At 35.3% G+C, this 14243-nt stretch overlaps 1 protein-coding gene across 1 annotated transcript in view; it reads left to right on the top strand.

Annotated features, from left to right (window-relative positions):
• Ppfia2 (PTPRF interacting protein alpha 2) overlaps positions 1-14243 on the top strand; it is a 536445-nt gene that overhangs the window by 104739 nt on the left and 417463 nt on the right. Inside the window, exon 2 of the mRNA XM_023717819.1 lies at positions 4942-4995. Within this exon, the coding sequence (XP_023573587.1) occupies positions 4942-4995 (54 nt within the window). The remainder of the gene's footprint in view (positions 1-4941; positions 4996-14243) is intronic.

The following is a 14243-nucleotide window of genomic DNA, read 5'->3' as shown; positions in this document are numbered from 1 at the left end:
ATTTAAATATGGTAGGTGCATGAATTCAGCAAAATAATCCAATGTAGTCCAATAGTCCATGATAGCAGTGGGTTTTCCATAAGACTGGTGATGTCAGAAGTTGTTGACTTGAGCCTTTTACAGCTCAGCAATCTGTGTATTTTTAATGTTTTGTTATCTTATTAGAATACAGATTCTTGACGTAGAAATTGTTATACTTTACAGATTTAATGCAATCCCAATCTAATATCAATAGTATACATCACAGGATGAGATAAAAGAATCATAAAACTTATTTGGAACCAAAAGAGTCTTACCATAGCAAACAAACAAACAGAAAATTCTAAGCAATAAGAGCAAGTCGGTAGGCATCATAATCCCTGCCTTGAAATGATACTATGAAGCTACTGTGATTAAAAATAAAAAGCATGGTATTGGCAAAACAAAACAAAAGACCCAGACTCAAGGCTAACAAACAGACTAGAAGATATAGAAACAACTCCAAACATACTCAGGTATGTTTATCTTATTGGGATAAAACACCCTTAGTGGAAGAAAGATAACCTCTTTCATAAATATTGGTGGAGAAACTGACTTTCCATGTACGTAGACTAAAATTAAGCCCATTTCTCAAACTGTACACTAAACTAAAATCAAAATGAGTCTAAATATTAAAACAGAAACACTAAATCTACTGAGCAAATAAGCAGAACTCTTGAAGATGTAGGTTCAGGCAAAGACTTTATGATCAAAACCCTGATTGTAAGGGAAGTATTACAAAGAATCAACAACTATGATCTCATCTTATTTTTTAAAAAATTGCATAGCAAAAGAAATCATGGGGTTGATGAGGTTGCTCAGGGGAATAAGCACCTGCTTAGGCAAGCACAGGGACTGGGGGATTGATCCCTGACACCACAGGCTCTGCTGGCCTCACCCTCAGGCACACTAAGCCAGCCAAGTCCCAGTGTGGCAGCACACACCTGTAATCCCCACACTGGGGAGGCTGAAAACAGGAGGATCATTAAGAGTCCGAGCTGTGTAGTGAGAGCCTGTACCAAATATACAAAGAAAAAAAGAAAAAGAAGGAAAGGAGAAAGAGAGAGAGAAAGAAAGAAAGAAAGAGAAAGAAAGAAAAAGAAAGAAAGAAAGAAAGAAAGAAAGAAAGAAAGAAAGAAAGAAAGAAAAAGAAAGAAAGAAAGAAAGAAAGAAAGAAAGAGAAAGAAAGAAAGAAAGAAAGAAAGAGAAAGAAAGAAAAAGAAAGAAAGAAAGAAAGAAAGAAAGAAAGAAAAGAAAGAAAAGAGAAAGAAAAAGAAAGAAAAAAAGAAAAAGAAAGAAAGAAAGAAAGAAAGAAAGAAAGAAAGAAAGAAAGAAAGAAAGAGAAAGAAAGAAAGAAAGAAAGAAAGAAAGAAAGAGGTGAAGAGACAGCACAAAGTGGGAAAAAAATTAGCCAAATGTTCCTTAAACTAAGGACAACTATCTAGAATTTATAAAATACTCAAAAAATCAGACTCCCCAAATTTTAAGACTCAGTTAAAAAATGAGTATCTAATGTGAATAAACATATCTCAGATGAAGAAGTAAAAATGGCAAATGAATATTTGAAAAATCATTGGTCGTTCCTGAACTACAAAATAAAACAATGCTGGGATTCCATCTCACTCCTGAAGAATGATTATTATTAAGAAATCCACCAAATGATGGCAGTTGGTCAGGCTGTGGGGTGAAACTAAGCCTTCTTGTACTGGTGAGAGTGTGCACTAGTGCACCCACTGTGAAAATCAGTGTGAAGATTCCTGCAAAAAGTAGGACTAGGGTCAGGGAGATAGCTTAGCAGGATAAGCACCTGCCTGGCAAGCACAAGGTCCAGAGTTTCATCCCTGGTACAACACCACCCGCCCAAAAGAAACCAACAAAAACCCACTAGGATTAGAGGTTTCAGTTGACCCAGTTATTCCCCTTCTTGGTATCATCCCAAAAGAATTAAAAGCATCAAACCACAATGATATATGCATACCCATATTTATAGCAGCATGGTTCATAATAGCTAAATCTTGGAAACAGATCAAATGCCCATCAACTGGTGAGTGGATAAAGAAGGTGTGATTTATTTTGCAATGGAGTACTACTAACCACAAAGCAGAATAAACTTGAGACAGTTGTAGGTAAATGGATGCACCTCAAGATCCTACTCTTAAGTCAAATAAATTGAACACACGAGTATATATACTGTGCTAGTTTTCTGGTGTGAAAAACAGAGAGTGTGAATAAAACCAGAATACATACTATCTGTTATGAAATAGGAAGGAAATGCTCAACCAGAAGCAGGAACTAGGAAAGTGGGAGGGTGAGAGACAGAAAGAGAAAAGAAAAAGAAAAGAAGAAAAAATGTTGAAACAAAGTTTTGTAAATTAGGACAGGAAAAAGGATTGAAGGGTGAGTAGGATAATGGGGGATGTGCATTTATAATCTATCATATAAAATGATAGATCCCTATCATAAATGTGATCACTATGTATATTTAAGATGTATCAGTGAGCTCAATTCAGAACAAAAACAACAACCACCAGAAACAACCTAAAATAAAAGAAGATTTATTGTTAATATAAGGTAGATGTATTAGAATAATATGGAGCAAGGAATGTTTAATTGCAGTATATACTTAGCATCATTTTCTTTTATTTTAAATATACCTGGTAGTAATCTTTCATATAATTGGTAGGTTATTACAGAGATAGAAGGGGTTATCACATAGTATAATAGGCTGTGTATTTTATTTTCTGTTAATATTGTATGGTTACCATTTGACCAGCTAATGCTATCAGATCATTTCTGGAAAGTCTAAAATATTTTAAAATTATAATTTATTGGGCCGGGGTGATGGCTCAGTGGAATAAGTGCTTCCTTGGCAAGCACAAGGGCCTGAGTTCAATCCCTGGTTCCACAAATAAAATAAAATAAAATAAAATAAAATAAAATAAAATAAAATAAAATAAAACAAAATTATAGTTTATCTTTGAATTCAGTGCAAATATTTATTTTGTCTGTTGATATATTTACTGCTTTGTTTTATTTTTCAGTGGCATAATTTACTTAGATTACTTAAGAAGAATGTTAAAGAACATTTACAATCAAATAATTTAGTAATTTGAGTCTTTTTTTAAATAGTGGTTTGAATCTTTATGGTGTGTATGATGTCAAAAAAAAAAAGATTTCAATAAGCTGGTGAAGAAGAACACTTGGGAAATGGATAAATCATTGGAAGAGTCTTAAGTGAGATATTCTGCCTTTTGAGTGCTGGAAAGCTATCTTCACCTTAATTGTGGTTAGAAATATCATAGAGTTTTAAGCATTACTTCAATGAGAGAATCGACATTCTGCATTGCTTTTACTCGCTGTCAGGCACCTCTAATATCTGACACACTTCGCAAATCCACTTTTAGAGCTAAAATGGGAAAGGGTCAATGTTCATTCCTCAGAAGGAAATGGAAACAATACATGCATTTATACATGTAGACGCACAGCATACCAGTTTCAGAGAAGACAACTTAATAGTTATCTTGGAATATTCCTTGTGGTTGTTTTATTATAAATGACTCTTAATAGAGCATGCACAACAGAATTTATTACCCATTGAGTTCCTGCTCAAAATCAGCTTCTTAAAATGGAAATATTTGCAAACACCAACATTTCCTTGTCTCCAGCTTTCTGTTTCTGCATGTGTAAGGTGCTCTTCTTAACCCTATATTATATTGTTATGATCCACCCATTCTGGAAATCTTAGGAAAAATGATCCATTAACTGCCAAGTAAATTAGCAACTTATGTTTCCTTAGTGATAGCGATGTATCGGCCACTTAGCAAATCATAAGTAATATTCTTTTACTACAATCTTGACTCATTTATCTTTCTTTCTTTTCTGTCTTTTTACTGTAACTATATTTTCACAGTTTCTTCAGTGCTATCTCTCCAGTTAGGTGTAGGCAAATAAGAAGTGATCAGGTACATAAAGAAGAACCTTTCTTTCTAGTCAAAGTATAATCTTCATTGTAGCCTCAAACTTCTAACCAGTAGCCTTTGAACAGACAGGTGTAGTTTTCGTGTGTGTGTGTGTGTGTGTGTGTGTGTGTGTGTGTGTGTGTATTTCTTGCTTGCTTTGTTTTGTTCATTTATTTGTGAGGAATGAGAGATGGTTTAAAGTTAAATCAGTTGCTAATATTAAAAATGTGCAGAGTTTTATTTTATAATCTGGAATTACAGTTTCTTTTGAAGAAGTCACAAGAGATAATCATGATATAAAGTCCTGTAACTGATAGCATCACGTATAATTGTCCTTACCAACATGTCATGGTCTCAGTATCACAGTATCACCCATTCCAGCATTTATGCTAGTTTTAATATCTGTAATCAGGAGTAAGGCGTGATCTTTTGTGGTAACCAATTCAAAATTACAAGTTTATCAATGTGAAAGAACATCCAATGTACCTACATTGCTTCATATTTTCCATCTGTACAAATAAAGTGAAACTGCAATAGTTTTTAAATTCTGTACTTTAATCATTTTACTTGTGATTAATATTCTTAAAATATTTTAATTGAAATTTAATTAGTTTTTTCTTTTACTACTCTCACTTAAACTCATTAATGATAAAACATTTGTTTTCCTGTCTACAGTCATTTTCTTTCCATATCTTAAATATTTACCAGGCTTATTTTTTCTTTTTTACAAGCAAGCATGCATTTGTATCTTTAGATATGACCTATTTTAATTTTTTTATTTCCAAGAGAAAAAAAACAATAAAAATGTTATAGCCTATTTTTATAGTTTAACAATATGCTAGGGGCTTTTGAAGTAGCTGACGTGCCTTAACTTTGCAGTTAATGACATTATGACACTGTGGGGCTTGAGGATGGGCCAGTCTTTTGAGTAGCATTTTACAATCAACACTTTTCCCCTTTTCAGGATATCGAATCCCTAACAGGAGGGCTGAGTGGTTCTAAGGGGGCGGATCCACCGGTAAGTTAAACTCTTCATTAAAGTCAAGTGTTGATGAACTGAGTTTTGTACACAGTAGATCATCCAACAGCTGTTTCTGTGCTACTTTATCCTACGTAGGTGTGTTCCAAATATAGCTGTTGCAGTAACCTAATACAAAGTACTAGACTGTGAGGTGTGATATTTTTCAAAATGCTGTAGTTCCTATTACACCTCCATGTATTAGCACTAAAAACAGAAACAAAAGTCTCATTCTCTCATAAATCAATGATTTATGTTCTACTAATCTGCTACACTGAGTAAGAATTTACCATTTTGAACACAGCGTAAAATTCGGGTTGCTCTGAATTTTCTAGTAACTGAGAAAGTTATATTTGTGCTAGAAGTAGAATTGATTCTTGATATTGTTGCTTCTTTCTAACTTAGCTCAGAAATCTAGAAAATTAGGGAAAGCATTCTCAAATTTTAATGGTTATTTTTAATGAGAGGTTTGGTGTTCTAGTATTGAGAAGTACTATTTCTTTCTGTGATATCTGATCCCAGAAAATGTTGGTTAAGATGACATTCCTGGGTCTTCATGCTTGTAATACAAACCCCAACTCCAGGTGTATAACTCAAGTAATAGGACAGATTCAATTTATTTTAACAAATGGTCAACCATAAATTCTTATCATTATTTGCTTGTCACTTAGCATGGCAAGATTTCATGAGGAACACACAGAACTCAGTGTTATCCGTTTTTAGCTGTACTTCATGCTGGCATCTAGGTGAAAAACAGTTTTATTAAAACACTAGTGGAGTATTAAGAAGTAAATTTTGGCTATACATCTCTTGAGTCTGTCTCGCTCTTGGGTGTCTCATGAAGATCAGTCTTTGTCAAGTTGCTCCAAAGGAAGAGCTAAGCAACTAAGTAAGAGCTAGCCTTCTTACATGTTCACCACCTATATTTCTATAGAAAAATGCTGCTTATACTTACCCACTGGAATTAGCACACTGTGGTATAAAGTAAAACACAAGTGAATCCAGAAAACATGCTGACAGAGGTTATGCCCAGCCCTGTATGTAGGTATTGAAGGTGACCATTGATGTGATATAATTTTGCTGTCATGTATTGCACAGTGCTTGTGAATAGTATTGAACCTACATCAGAAGAATAAATCCATATGCTTCAAAAGACTTCCCTCACCTGCTCACTGATGGCTCAAAGAATTCTACCATAAGAGAGCAGTTGCTTTCAAATTGACTTGTTCCTTGCTCAAAACAAATTCACACTTCTGGAAGTGGTGACAAAAATCTTATCTATTACCTTCATGTTAAAAAAATTTAATTTATAATATGACTTAAGAAAGTGTGCTTCCACACCTAGCAGATGGAATGGGCATCCAGTGTAGTTGAAAAAAAGTGCCAACCTGGGGAAAGAAGAGCTCAGAAAGGAAAGACGGTGCACAGAATACCACTCCATCCCTTTCCTCCCTCAGATAACAAGGAAGAGGCACTAGGAACACAACTTTCTAGCCTGAGGTTTCCACTATAAATACATCATAATCTATACTACTATGAAGAAAAGGGTCTTTCTATATGATTTACCATAACGGTAGGTATTTTATACTGATGCTTACATTTTCTAAAATTGAATGCTGTACTTATCTTAAACTTATTTTCAAGTGGAAAAATCATGAAAAATTTAGGGTGTGTAAAAGCTTGTACAGTCTAAGGGTTCATCAGTATGCAGTGACTCACTGTCTCCAATTATGGGCGAGTTATCTGAAACATACCGCCAGGAGCTACGTTACAAAGTCATTTTATTAGTTCTCTGTAGAGCTTTATAATCCTGCCTGAATATGCAGGAGAAATGTTCAAAGTAGCTCTGTTACTTCAGCCATTTAAGAAGAAAACTTTGAAATAAGTTACTTTTTCCAAGTTAGAAACTGAAAGTCAGAGTCAGAAAAAAAAAGTAAAAATAACTGAAATCACTTAAAATTTTCCATGGCTATCCATTCTTTAAAATAAAGCACATCGCCAAATATTGTCACTTCTCAAGTTGTGTTTTCCACAGAAATGTTTGGAGTGTACAACTAAAATCTTCCCATGGTGAAATTTTCATTGGTTAAGAAATTCAACATCTCTTCATTGATTAAAGTATGGTATGATTTAAAGTATATGAAAAGATAAATGCAAGTGATATGCAAATAATATGCTTTTTATATAGGGTTTTGTCTGCAGATTTTGGTATCCACAGGGTTTCTAGAAAGTAGTCTCTCTTGTGTATTGAGAGATGATTATGTACCACTTTGTCATAATTTAAATGCATTAATACTTAACACATTAAGTTGTGAAGCAATTGGGAACTGAGAAGAATCGGCTTGTGCTAGGAAGCAAATTCTGAGTGACTCCCTAGGAAGGCCAGGCTAGGGCTTCTGGCCTCAGCTTCAAATAGCCAAGAGGACTGTTGAAACTGGAGGTCTAGGATCTTCAAATTATGAATCTCCCACACACCTATAAAACAGAGCCCTGTTGTTTGGAAAGTTGTGGTTGTCCCATCCATCGTAGAATTAGCAGTATGGGATATTGCTGCTGCCCAGGTTGAGCCCATGACCTGGTGGCACAGAGGTGCTGGCCATGTCCAGGTGGGTGCCACATTCCTCCTGGACTGCAGGCTTGGGCTAAGTCTGCAGGTGCAATTGAAGAGTGTGCATGACAAGAAATGTGAAGTTCAGTACATTAGATGAAAGCAGCTTAATAGACACCATGTGGGTATTTGTCATTGTGATTTGGTTTAAGAAAATATTTTGATTCTGAGCATTTTACTTTTTCATCATGCCTGGTGTTTTTTAAAGAACAAGTAGACAATTTTCTAATAATAAGAATAAAAGTAATGTGGAAGAAAGTGTAATAATTAATGTGATCCAAACCTTAGACAACATAAAACATTCTGGAACACAGTTCATTGTTTTAGTTACTGGGCAAATGTGAAATAGGTTTGTGCTGTTTCAGAGTGGTGTCGGGGTTTATCTTTGTCACTGTCTCATAGACAAATTATAAGAATGCTACTGGGGAGATCCAGTTTTTTCTTATTGGTTCCCTCCCACGCCCCAAATCTTTACTTTGAAATTATAAGATATATAAAGCTGGTGCTAGGCCAGCCAAATAGCTCAGCAGATTAAAGCACCTGCAAGTAGGTGTAGAGGCCATGAGTTCGATCCCCGGGCCTGCCGTGCTAGCCCCGCCCCCTTGGGCACACTGAGACTGGCAATTGAGCCTGGACTGGGTGACCCACACCTGTAATCTCAGCACTTGGGAGGCTGTAAACAGGTGGATCACTGTAAGTGTGATCTAGTAATGAGATCCTGAACACCCAGTAGACCCTTCCCTAAAAATAAGAAAAAAGAAGAGCTGATGCCTATGAAACTTAGTATTTTTTAATTTGTTGTCTGTTTCCTTTTTCCAAGTGCTAACAGTTCTTTATTATAAGAGTGATAAATAAATGAGTCCATACAAAACCCATCCCTGTGCTGGATAAACACAGTTCTGAATGTTCTTTTGCTATATTAATTTTTTCCTTACTGATTAAATCAGAATTCTGTGTTTCGTACTCTCTGTATTTTTGTACTTTCTGTTCTCATTTTAAAGCTTTTTAATGTTTCGAGGCAATTGGGATAAACACAACATAGAATTTTTTTTAAAACTTCAATTTCTCAAGGATGCTGTTGAGACCAGGTTTTACATCTTTCAAATTGTTCACTGGCTTAGAGCTTAAACTTTCTAGTTTATGTAAATTTTATGATTTGAGAAAGCCAGCTTTTTACTTCAAAGGATAAAAAATAAAATAACGCAAATCTTAATTATGACTTAATTTTATCTTTTTCAGAATGAATTTTATATTTCCCATCACTTTTTAATTTTTTAAAAGAATCTTTATTTGTTTATTTATTTATTTATTTATTTATTTGGTACAGGGTCTCGCTATGTAAGTGCAAGGACCCAGGGTTCGATCCCCGGTACTGAATGCCATGTGGCCCATGGAAACCTGGGGTGGTGGCGCACACCTGTAATCCCAGTGCTGGGAAGGCTGAGATAGGAGGATCACTAAGAGTCCCACCTGTGTGGTGAGACCCTGTACCAAATAAATAAATAATAAATAAAAAGATTAAGAACTAGAAGATGCCCATGAAATTATGAATGATACTCTTGTCTGTTGTGTCAGATATAAAAAGGCAAATTCCCCACGTGCTCACTGAGATATGGAAGTTGCAACATGGTTGTACAATTTCACGTCAAATGTTATTTAATTTTACTGTTCTTTCTAAATTATTGCAATTTTGTTCAAAGTAGCAATATAATCTTAATCATGACAATATAAATGTTTTTATTTTGTATTGTTCTTTTCTTTTTAATTCCTATTAATTTTATTAATAAAGTATGAATATAGCTTTACACATATAATTAATCATTAAAATGTGAAAATATGAAGTAAGATAAAAGTGTGTAAGGGAACATTTGTAATACCTACTGTGTGCTTACTTGGAGGGAAGGTTCAACGTCAAAGCAGCAGTTTTCAGGGTTGGGATCTCCAGAGGTGACTGGAAGTTGCTGACCTCATGGATTAATCCATGGAGGAGCTCAGAGAGGCATGAACTAAGAGGCGGGGGCCGTGCTTGGAGGGAGTAGGCCAGAGCCTGCTGGTCTTGGAGCAGTGTGTTCTCCTCCTCAGCTCCTTCCCATCTGGGTGCTACCTGGGCCCTGTGTCCGCATGCAATGGGCAGGAGCGTTCCTCTGCCCAGTCTTTTCTCCTGGTGATACTGCCTTGGAGCCAGCTGAAGACAACCGGAGACCTCTTTCTCCCTGTACGTGCTGTACTTCAAGAAATCAGGCATAGCAACGGAAGGCTGACTAACAGCAGGACAGCCGGAGGTGCCCGGGCCTGCGCGGACTGAAGGCTGCTGCTTTTGGCTCACTAAGGACCCCAGAGATGTGGTGCTGTCTGTCCTATGCGAAGGAGAGAACAAACCCCGTATCCTGAAGTAGCTCCTTTCCGCTACTTTTTTTTTTTTTTTTTTTTCTGAAGAGGTAATGGCAGACTGTTTTGTCTTGGGATTCTCTCTTCCTTCTCTGGGTCTCCAGAGTCAGGGAGGCAGCTTTTACTCTTCTTTTGGAACCTCTGTACTAAAGAGCACTTACATAGAAGGGAAAAGAATTTGTTCTACTCACTCTAAGGGGTTAGTCTTCTAGACGTTAGGGGTCAGGGGGCCGGAAGATAGCTCAGTAGAATAAGCGCTTGCCTGGCAAGTGCAGGGTCCTGAGTTCAAGCTCCAGTACCACAATAAATAAATGAATAAATGAATAAATAAATAAATAAATAAGTAAATAAAATAAGAGATTAGTCAGAGAAACATGAATCAGCAAAATGCAAATGTTTACAAATTGATTTTAATTAACAATTATAGCCACGCAACCGCTTTCAAAAAAGAATCTGCTCATATAGTCATAATAAATTAAAGTTGAGATTCTGAAGAATTCTTTCTTAGAATTAAAATCTGCAGTGTTTTAAGAATACTATGAATTGTAATATACTTAGAGATTTTGTGATAGACTATGAATTTTTCAGAGAGGCATTTCAAACTATTGTAGTGCACTTGGACAATTGGAAGTGTCCTCGGAAAACTTTAGGATTTATTTTTTTATTTTTTGTTTTAATTTTTGTCTTTCTTTCTTTCTTTTTATTTATTTATTTATTTATTTTATTTTATTTTTTTTTTTTTTTTTTTTTTTTTTGTGGTACCAGAGATCAAACTCAGGATCTTGTGCTTGCCAGGCAAGCACTTATTCCACTATCTCCCTAGGATTTAAAGTATTCAAAATGTAATATTTTACTCTCAGAGTTCACCAAGGTCCTCTGGAAATCACTAAATCATCCACATATAGTATCAAAATACTCTTGTTTTTTATTTGTAGGAAAATGCATACTTTAGTTACAGCATGATAAGTTTTTTGCAAAAATCTATTTTTTCTTTATCTTATATTGCATTGGGTAATGTGTATGAATACTTTCCTACTGACAAGTCTTTGTAAAGATTCTTTTAAAATCATCCAGCTATCCCTATCCAGAAGTACAGTTTTATTCAATTGAAATCACCATTCTCCAAAGGCTAATAATTTAAATAAAAATTGATACTCAATTAACATCATTTTCCCTAACTTTTAAATAAAAGCATCTAAGTTAAATTTTTTTAAAAAGCAGAAAATGATTAATTCAAGATAAAGCTTATTGGGGCTGGTGAGATGGCTCAGTGGTCTAAAGCACCTACTTAGAACAAGCTAAGCTAAGCACAGGGACCGCGGTTCAATCCCCCAGCATCACATGCCAGCCAGTCCTGCCCCCTGGTGGGCTGAGCTGGCCACACACACACACACACACATAAAGTAAGAAATCAATAAATAAATTAAAAAAAAAAAAGATAAAGCTTATTAGACTGATCTTTTAAAATTATAGGTTTACAATAAATATGTTAAATATGAGAATGAAGAGAAAATTGAAAATAAAATTATATAAAATATATAGTATGAAATATTAACTGATGTATTTTGTGTTAATATCAGAAACCATAATCTTTCAAGAGTGAGATACTTCAAATAAAATCAGTGCATTTAAATGTTCATGGATTCAACAACAATCATTTAAAATGTACAAAAAGGGCTGATGAGATGACTCAGTGGTCTAAAGCACCTACTTGGAACAAGCTTAACAAAGCACAGGGACCTCGGTTTGATCCCCCAGCACCACAAGCCAGCCAGCCCCGTCCCCTGCTGGGCTGAGCTGGCCACACACACACACACACACACACACAAATAAATAAATTTTTAAAAAATGTACAAAAAATTAATGAAACAACACAAAAGCCTCAGTCTTGGGGCAACACTTTAACATACTCCCCTCAATAACTGATTGAGCAAGACAACAAAATCTATAAAGATAATGCTTTGAGCCGTATAATAGGGGAGCTTGACCTCAGAGATACACACAAAGCAACTTACAGGCCCCACTCACCCACAAAATGAGGGTGCTGTGGGAAGAAGGAGTGCAGGGCCGCCCTGCTGCCTGTCTGCGGTAAGAAGGAAGCCAGAGTTTAAACAAGAGCAAGGAGAGTGTGGTGAGGGCATTTGGAAACCAGTCTCTCATGTGTCTCCAAAAAGCTTTCACAGCAGTATTCATTAGATAAATGAAACAGTAAAGGTATGACATCAGGACAAGTGTTGATGTTCTGTTCCGAAGAATGTGAAATTTACACAGTTATTATATATGCAGAAATAAAACTCTGGGAGGTAGATCTACAAAGCTGTACTTTTCTCTTTGTAGTTTGCTCCTCTGTGCAAAACTTTACTTCTGTAGACAAACCAAATGACATATGCCACGGGTAGAACTTTATATTACTCTGATTTTTTTAAAAAATGTTATCTTTAACTTGTTCCTTTTAATGACATTGTATTTAATAAAGTGTTACTTACTGCACATGTGTTAAGGTTGGTCCTTAGTATATCTCTAAGATTAAATTTAATCTTATACTAAGATTAAATTTCAGTATAAAAAGGCTTTATCAAATACTAGTTTCATAGAATACAACTAGCATTAAGCTACAGAGTACAGTTGACACCTTGAGCATCCTTCTCTGCTCTGCTATATGCTCAATTTCCTTTCTTCATTAAAAAAATATTTATCTTGGATCAATTTATACAGAAGTGTTAATACACTATTTATATTGAATTATATAGTTGCCTTAATTAGCTTATATATGCTATAAATTGCTGGCTATCCAGGTCTCAGTCCTTTAAGAAAGCTAATTTTATATACCTCAACGTATTAAGTTAACCTCACACATTTTAATGCTATTAAATCAGTTTTAAATATTTATTTGAATGTTAAGGAAGTCCATTACCAACATATTATAGTAAGAAACATAGCTGTAGCTACTTAAAAAGAAATTTTGTGTGTATTAATATTGAAATTGTGGTAAGAATTCAAATGAATTTCTAAAATGTAATTATGAAAATGCAAGTGTTCCTTAAGTGTATAAAGATTTTACTACCATATCAATCTAAATCCAATAGATAAAATATTTATAGAATCGAATCTAACTTTCCTATATCACATTAACATTGAATTTCATAGAAATAGCTCAGAAATTGGCTTTTGTGAATTGTCCCTTCCTAGAGTACTAATTTTTTGAAATCCTTTAATAAATAATTCTGTTTTGTGATTCTATCAGAGGACTCTATAATCTTTACACTGAGATTACAAGACTGAAGATTTTTAACTTTTTTACAATTTAATTTCTTTTTCTTTAAACATCTCATGTAATAACAATGATTTTCACTCTTTATTTTTATATGTTTAAAGATTATGTTTTATGGGCCAGCCAAATAGCTCAGCAGAAGTAGAGCACCTGCAAGCAGGCACAGGGACCAGGGGTCCCATCCCTGGGCCTGCCATGCCAGCCCCGTGGCGCATTAACACAGCAATTGAGACTGGGTGTGGTGACACACGCCTATAATCCCAGCTCTTGGGAGGCTATAAACAGGAGGATCACTATGAGTCCTATCTAGTAATGAGACTCTGAACACCCTGAAGACCCTTCCTTAAAATTAAAAAAAAATATATATATTTTTTATGTTATGAATGACTATAAAGATGTTTCTGATTAGGTTTTCTTCTTCTTCCCTAGGACTATTTATTCTGTAGGTGATTTTCTTATCATTTATATCTTAAATACTATACCTACCTGTTCTCACTTTGAGTATGTCATCACAATTTATATTAAGAACAGTTATCATGTTCTTCACTGACCACAGAGTGTGTTCACGTCTACTCACACTCATTACTCCTATGCTTCCTCTTACGTTTTATACTTGTATGTATTTATATATACATATATGTTATACACAAAATGCTCCTTTGAGATTGTGCATGTTTTGGCTGTTCAGAACGAAGCTAACAGGGAGCCATAATCAAGAGGCAGAGACAAAGGTCAAGGAAGACCTCTCTGAGGAAATGTGGACAGATTGGTTACTTCAAAAGAAAACTAAGCTGGCTGGGGTGGAAGCTCAGTGGCATAAGCACCTACTGTCAAGTGCAAGGTCCCAAGTTCAATCTCTGGAACAGAGAAGAGAAGAGGAGAGGGGAGGGGAGGGAAGAGGAGAAGAGAAGACAAGGGAAGAGAAGAGAAGGGAAGGGAAGAGAAGACAAGAGAAGGAAAGGGAAGAGAAGACAAGAGAAG

Source organism: Octodon degus, unplaced genomic scaffold, assembly GCF_000260255.1.
Source record: "Octodon degus isolate 3935 unplaced genomic scaffold, OctDeg1.0 scaffold00004, whole genome shotgun sequence".
Lineage (NCBI taxonomy): Eukaryota > Metazoa > Chordata > Mammalia > Rodentia > Octodontidae > Octodon > Octodon degus.
The sequence above is the reverse complement of the archived record's forward strand: the minus strand, read 5'-3'. Positions and strand labels throughout refer to the sequence as shown.